This window comes from Pundamilia nyererei, unplaced genomic scaffold (assembly GCF_000239375.1).
Source record: "Pundamilia nyererei isolate P.nyererei 1_Seehausen unplaced genomic scaffold, PunNye1.0 scaffold00002, whole genome shotgun sequence".
Lineage (NCBI taxonomy): Eukaryota > Metazoa > Chordata > Actinopteri > Cichliformes > Cichlidae > Pundamilia > Pundamilia nyererei.
In genome coordinates this window covers 6,557,993-6,564,716 of record NW_005187403.1, presented here as the reverse complement: position 1 = coordinate 6,564,716, position 6,724 = coordinate 6,557,993, and the positions used below count along the sequence as shown (strand labels likewise).

The 6,724-nt window shown below is 39.4% G+C and overlaps 1 protein-coding gene across 1 annotated transcript in view; it reads left to right on the top strand.

The window, feature by feature from the left end:
* itga1 (integrin, alpha 1) overlaps positions 1–6,724 on the top strand; it is a 58,927-nt gene that overhangs the window by 29,036 nt on the left and 23,167 nt on the right. The window contains exon 3 of the mRNA XM_005720305.1: positions 3,836–3,945. Within this exon, the coding sequence (XP_005720362.1) occupies positions 3,836–3,945 (110 nt within the window). The remainder of the gene's footprint in view (positions 1–3,835; positions 3,946–6,724) is intronic.

The following is a 6,724-nucleotide window of genomic DNA, read 5'->3' as shown; positions in this document are numbered from 1 at the left end:
CTCTTTCAGCATTCTGTATTTTTCCTCCGTGACTTTGAGTTTGTGCTCCATGTCTCTTTGCTTTTTCTCCTGTTCTTCCTTCTGTTGGAGGATTTCTTTATTTTTTTTCACAGCTTCATCGAAGTTTGTTTGGAGCAGCCGATTCCTTTGGTCCATATATTGGAGATCCCATTCTGTCTTCTCAACAGTAGCTTTGTTGTCTTTAAGCTGGTTGGACATCTCCTTTAGTTCCGCGCTCTTTTGCTTGTTTTCCTTAATTAGGAAGACAATCTGGTCTCGGGCTTGTCCAAACTTGATTCCCCAGCCCTCATTAATAATTGTTATGTCGGGCTGGCGTTGTTGTCTTTCTTCAAGGTTCTTATTTTGCGCTTCCATCTGTCTACACTTCTCCTCCAGTTGAAGTTTCTTGTCTTCAATCTGTTGAATTTTATTCTGGAGGTGGTAGTTTTCCTTCCTACTGTCATGTAATGCCCTTTGGACGGCTAAGAGGTCATTTGGCTGGCCACGACAGGAAGGAGAAGCGGCGTAATCTTTTTGCCTTGGTTGGTGTCTTGTAGGATACATGTTGAAAGTTGTACACGACAACTCTGAAAAGGTTTCCAAAAGTTTCTGTGGTGAACGTGTGAAAGCTGCAAACACAAATGCTGCGAGGACACGAACTAAAAAACTGCTGTTTCTCACCCCTATTTAAGGACAAACTTCAAAGGATCAAAGTGTTGTGACATCACAACTCCGTGAGCCAATGAGATTGTCATGTGACCTTTTGGAATGGGGATATTTTTTTTTAAACCGTTTTCAAATGTAACTTAATATTTGACTGTTTCTTAACTGACCTGTTTAGCTGATTAAGAAATGAATTGCCACGAGCATCCCTAATGTTATATAACAGACAAGTAATAGAGGTATAATACATTTTTTAAATGTGTCTTTTTTTCCCAATAAATATTTTTGTTTAAGAGAATTCTGGCCAAAAATGTGCACATGTATCAAGACAAGTGTTCATTCGGTTAAATTCTACTCCAGAAAATAATAAAAAAAGGAAAAAAACACTGATTCGCTTGTAAAATAAAGATGGGGCGAGCACACCAGCTGCGGCTGTAATGAAGGTCCTTGTTTTTACTACTAGCTGTTAACCTTAAACTGCCCGCCAGAGTATTCACATACCCAGCCTGTTAATACAATGAAACCAAGCATCCGTGGCTTCTTGCTAAAATAAACATGGAAACATGTTTTTAAAATCTTTTATCTCTTCTGCTTTCTGCAAACTCCTTTAGTTACTCTAAAGTCAGACCTGTTGCACTATAATCGCTGATCCTTTCCTGCATGGCTATACCTGATGGCGCTTTGTACTAGTTAACTTATCGAGATCATATGAGATCACTTGTAGTAATTCACTTACTGCTAATCAGTGGAGCCATTTGCGACTGAAACTCCTCAGTGCAGTCAAACATGTGTGCTACATATCATCCAAAAAGCTTGATTTTGTTCTGTTTCACACTAGTGATGAGGGCAAAGCACGCTGCGAGCGGAGGGAGGACATGACCGAGGCTGAATGATTTACAGAGGTTTAGTGGGGAAAAATTAGAGACGACCTGTAGCTCTCAGTGTTACGCTTGGGAAAATATTTTAATGAGAAACTATAGCAATCACATGGTGATGTAACACGCAGGTTGCTGTAAGTGGGAGGTGACTGATTAGTTACAGATGCCTTAACCGTCAGCGAGGGTGGGGAGAGAAAAGCTGTTACATGTGGCACAGGCGGTTCAGCTTTTCGCTGGAGCCTCTTGTAACCTTGGCTAACCCCAAGATTTGTCTGCTCTCCACAACATTGCTGGGAAAGGTTTCAGAAAAGTGCAATGTTTTCATTTTTTAAATCATGTGAAAATGATTTGTTATTATTGTAGAAATTCAACATTTAAAGAGTTTTAAGGTTTAAGAACTTGTAACCTATTTTTTGCTGAAAAATATCCATATATTATTCATCCAATGATGAATTATGGTTTGTGGGGGCAGAAGGTAACAGAGGTGCCCGGATATCCCTCTCCCTAGCGATGTCCTCCAGCTTATCTGGGGGCGCTCCCAGCTGAGAGACATAATTTTCCTCGCTTGCTCTGTGTTTTCCAGCAGTCTCCTCCTGATGGGACACGTCCCAAACATCTCACCTACAAGATTTCCAGGTGCCAGCCTAATTAGATGTCAAAACTGCCACAGCTTTCTCATTTTGTTGTGGAGGTTTAGCAGCTCTTTGAGCTTGTTGCTCTATCTCCAAAGCAGATCCCAGACATGCTTTGGAGGAAGCTCATTTCCTGCCACTTGCATCCCTGACCTTTTTCTTTCGGGAAAAACTACTTAGTGAAAAAGAGTAATTATCAAATAAACCAGAATTCAGAGTTGTAAGCTGAGCTAGCAGCTTCATTTTCAGTTGTTTAATTCTATATTCAGCATCCTAGCATGTTCACATTTACAGTGCAACCAGTTACCATACTGCCATTTTTACCCTTTTATCATACTGACAACAAACCAATGAGAATTTTAATAACAGGTGTTTTTTTTCCTTGTCACAAAAACATACCTGTTGAGCTGTTTTTGAAGTAGATGCAAATCCCAACAAACAAATAGTATGATAGGATCAATCTTTGTTCATTCAATCTGAAAACGACCCATTTCATTGCCGTTCAGCTAAACAGTGGAATCTGGACACCGTTTCAATTTTCCCTCTCGCAGCTGCTTATTTTCACTTTTCTACTTTGGTTACGTCTGCGAGCCAAAATGACTCGGTTACTGTTGGGGGAAAAAGACCATGGTTTGACTTCAAATACACCCTGTTGGAGAAAGTTCTGAGTCATCTAGAGTTGATGACACCAGCACACATTTTACATACAGTTATTCACACGGCTGTGCCTTTAAAACTTAACTTTATGTAATAAAGCCTGTACAAGCCTGGCTTTCATGTTAAGAACAGTTTTGAAAATCCATTGGATCGGGAAAGTTATTCATCCTGTGTGCAGCATGAATATTTGGACAAAGTTGCATACCAGTGCTTTGAACCGCTGTTGAAATATTTAAGTGGTTGTCAATCATTCCTTTGTTAAAGCTGCTCTTTTTTTGCAGTGACACGAGCAGGAAGAACACTTAACTTATCATTAATGAAGTAATTATGAAGTGTTTATTTTTTCATTTCTGAGTGAAAAGAGTGCTCGTTCAATGCTGTAAATAATTACAATGTTTCTCACAGGCAGCTGGCAGCAGAAAGTGTGTCGGGTGTGTTGTTGTTCCTCTCTGCGTCTTGCTTCAAATGACACAGGGTCCATTAGAGTCAGGAATGTTAATAAGTTTGAGCGTTTAGAGGAAGGCAGATGACCAAACTTTTTTTTAGCATCAATGCACTGATGGAGAGACACAGTGTAATAAAACCCACACAAGACACATATTGAACTTGTCCAGCACATTAAACGTAACACTGAAGTGCTATAAAAGCAGCTGGGAGTTATCTTCCATTACTATGTGGTGTTGTTTTTTATTTCCAGCTATTTCTTTGTTATTGTGTCAGAGGGATTATATAATAAAACTGCAGCCACAAACTCGCAAGCCAATCACAATAAACTATAACATCTTTACTAGGCAGTGTGAACCATGGTTTACGTTCAATTGCTATACAAGTATAATTAAACCATGTCTAAATAGCTGTGGACCTCAGAAGTGGATCTCAGAGTCACTGCTTCTAATCGCTGCAATAACATCTGAATTGCGGTTGTTATCACAATTGTAAAGCAAGTAGTGTGGATGTTGGATGGCTTTCCATGTAACCATTCTCATCTCGTCCTTATTTTTTCAGGGTTCTGATTGGATCTCCGCTGTCAGGACAGCCGAGTAAAAGAACCGGAGACGTCTACAAATGTCCCGTGGGGAGAGATAACAACAACTGCATCAAACTGGAGCTGCCCAGTAAGAAAACGATTTGTGTGCACATGTGTACAGTTTTAGCTGATCTGGCTGAAGGGGGCTATGAGTTCATGCAATGCCAAGACAACCACCTGTCCCTCTGTCCAGCTACAGTTCACAAGAAATGCAGCTCCTCCTGCAGTATTGGCCAGATTTTAATCAAACTTACACACAGTGATCACTCAGTGGTCAGTGTCACATTTGTTGTTTTATGGGCACTTTTCCCTTTTCACAGCGATGACCTTCATGCGCACTACTTCTAATTGTACCAAATTCTTGCTCCTAATGTACTGAAAAATAACAAATTCAAACTGTTTAGTGAAGTTAATAACAAAAGATTCTCATTGTTGATACATTTTGCGTGCACAAAATTAAAAATCACCTTGTTAGACATGCAAAAGGCCACTTATTTCCTGATAGATTATGACAATCATGTGATCATATTACTGATTATTATCATGGAGTAAGAAGTTCTGTTGATTGACTCCCAAATAGCACATTTGAGAGCATATTTGTGGCCTACCTTCCACCATTATCATCAGTAATACGCTCAGTGCTATGACATACTGATCACAGGTTTACAACTGATCATGTATTCGTAATGCTTCTGAACTCAGACGGTGTACAAGACTAATTTGTCATGCATGTGATGAAGTAGAAAACAATGTTTTGCAAGGACGGCCTTACATTTTGGCTGTTATGTTTTACCTTCTCTCCTGTTGTGTTAATACTTTCCTATTCACGCAGAGGAATGCACAGCATCCTTCCTCCAACACTATCGGATAAATGAAGGCTAAAGGATAAAAAAACCAATGCTGACACCTTTTCCTAACAGATCTAAATTGCCAACGCTCTGCTGACTCTGTAACTGCACCGTTCCAAACCTCCTCTGCCATTAACTTCAGCATAAAATTAAGATGTGCTTATGCCATGACCATAGTGAAATCCTGGCAAGAAAGTAAAGCACTCACAGTTATTCCTGCGTCCAACACACGCAATCTGATATCATTGTTACCACAACCTTACATTTTAATGTTGCCCCAGGAGCGTCACTGCTTCAGGACCTTTTACCATGATTAATTATACTGATATGATTAATGCTGTGAAAAAGTTAAACAGTTATTCCTGGATTTGAGAAGGTGTCTAAGCCTGACCTCAAAGAAGTAAAAACTCAATCAATTAACTCTAAAGTAATAAGTAAACATGGATATCTAATTAGTGAATCACAGTCTCCTGTGTGAAAGCTGTGTGTTTGACCCAACCACCCACCACAACCTCTTCTCTAGACACACTTTGTCACTCGATAAAAGGAAGCAATAATAACACGGGGATCAATCATTCAGTTGCTGCATATTATATCTGTTGTCATTGTAACAGATAATCCATGTTATTCGCTTCATCTTTCAGTGGCCGATTGGTTTATATCTGTGCATGAACATGTGCATGAGGGGGATTTTAATTGCCGGTGTGCATGGGAGAAGCTCTCAATTAACTGTCTGCACAAATACTCTAAATCCAAGTGCTTCAGGGCGTGTGCGTCTGATGTGTGTGTAAGTTAACTTTTATATCTGACTGGGTCTTCTGGGGAGGAAGCTGGAACCATCGGAACAGGAAGACAGCAAATAAACAAGGTTTTAATGTTTCAGCCTTCCAATTTATCTAAATTAAACAGATAAACACAACTTAGCTGCCGGTCAGTAGTCTGCAAAGCCTCTATTAGTGCCTGCCTGTGTGTGTACGCAATAACCGAGAGCTTGTGTGTGCAGCAGATCTGCAACTTTTAGAGACTGATACGTCACCGCTTTAGCACAGTTGCCTTGGACACCTTAAAATTTCTAAGTAAGCACGGTAACAGCTTGGCTGCTGTTGGTAAATTATTGGTTTTAAGTGCTGATCAGTTGGAATTCCCTTCTCTGAAGTGGAGAGTGCTGTAGTTGCTTTATCTTGGGGGATTTAGAAAAAAAAGTTTGAATCTCACAGACCGAAGTTTTGTCTGGAAAGCATCCAATGGGAATCTGGAGCCAGACAAGTCAGCAACAAACTAGGAGAAGTTTAAATGATGACAACAGTGCTGGTTTATTTTACTTTTTTAAAAGAAACTAGACACGATAAGCAAATGCATGACCTATTTGTTTCTTTAGGATCAGTTGATGGATATATAAAGTATTCTTGGATATTTCTATAACAGTAGAAAAACCTTGCGCAGTTCAGCAGGATGTGTTCATGTAAATGTTTTAAATAAGTAAAGGGCTTGTCAGTCATCTGTCACTCTTCATCATTTCAGTCTATGCCCACTGACGACTCTTCACGGTCTCTCATTGCCACATCTGCCTCCATAATGGATTTACATTTTCCCAGCACAGACGAGTGAAGCCAAACCATAATGAGCAAAGTTAGTGGCTGTTGTGTTGTAATTTTTAATGACTCTTCAGTCTGACCAGTAAAACTGGGAGGCGGTTATGCCATGGCCATTATGAAATACTGATGAGGAAGAACAGTACCCACAATTTTGGAGGGGTTGGTTACTAAACACCTTGGCTGTATTTTTGCATTCTGTTTAGAAAATTGAAACCAAATGACAAACATGATGCGTCAGTTGTATAATTGTAAAGTCAGTCTGCCTTCTCTCACATATACTCATCCAAAAACAAAACATAAGTTTGGGTTTTCAAATAGATTTTATCTTATTAGATATCTATCTATCTATCTATCTATCTATCTATCTATCTATCTATCTATCTATCTATCTATCTATCTATCTATCTATCTATCTATCTATCTA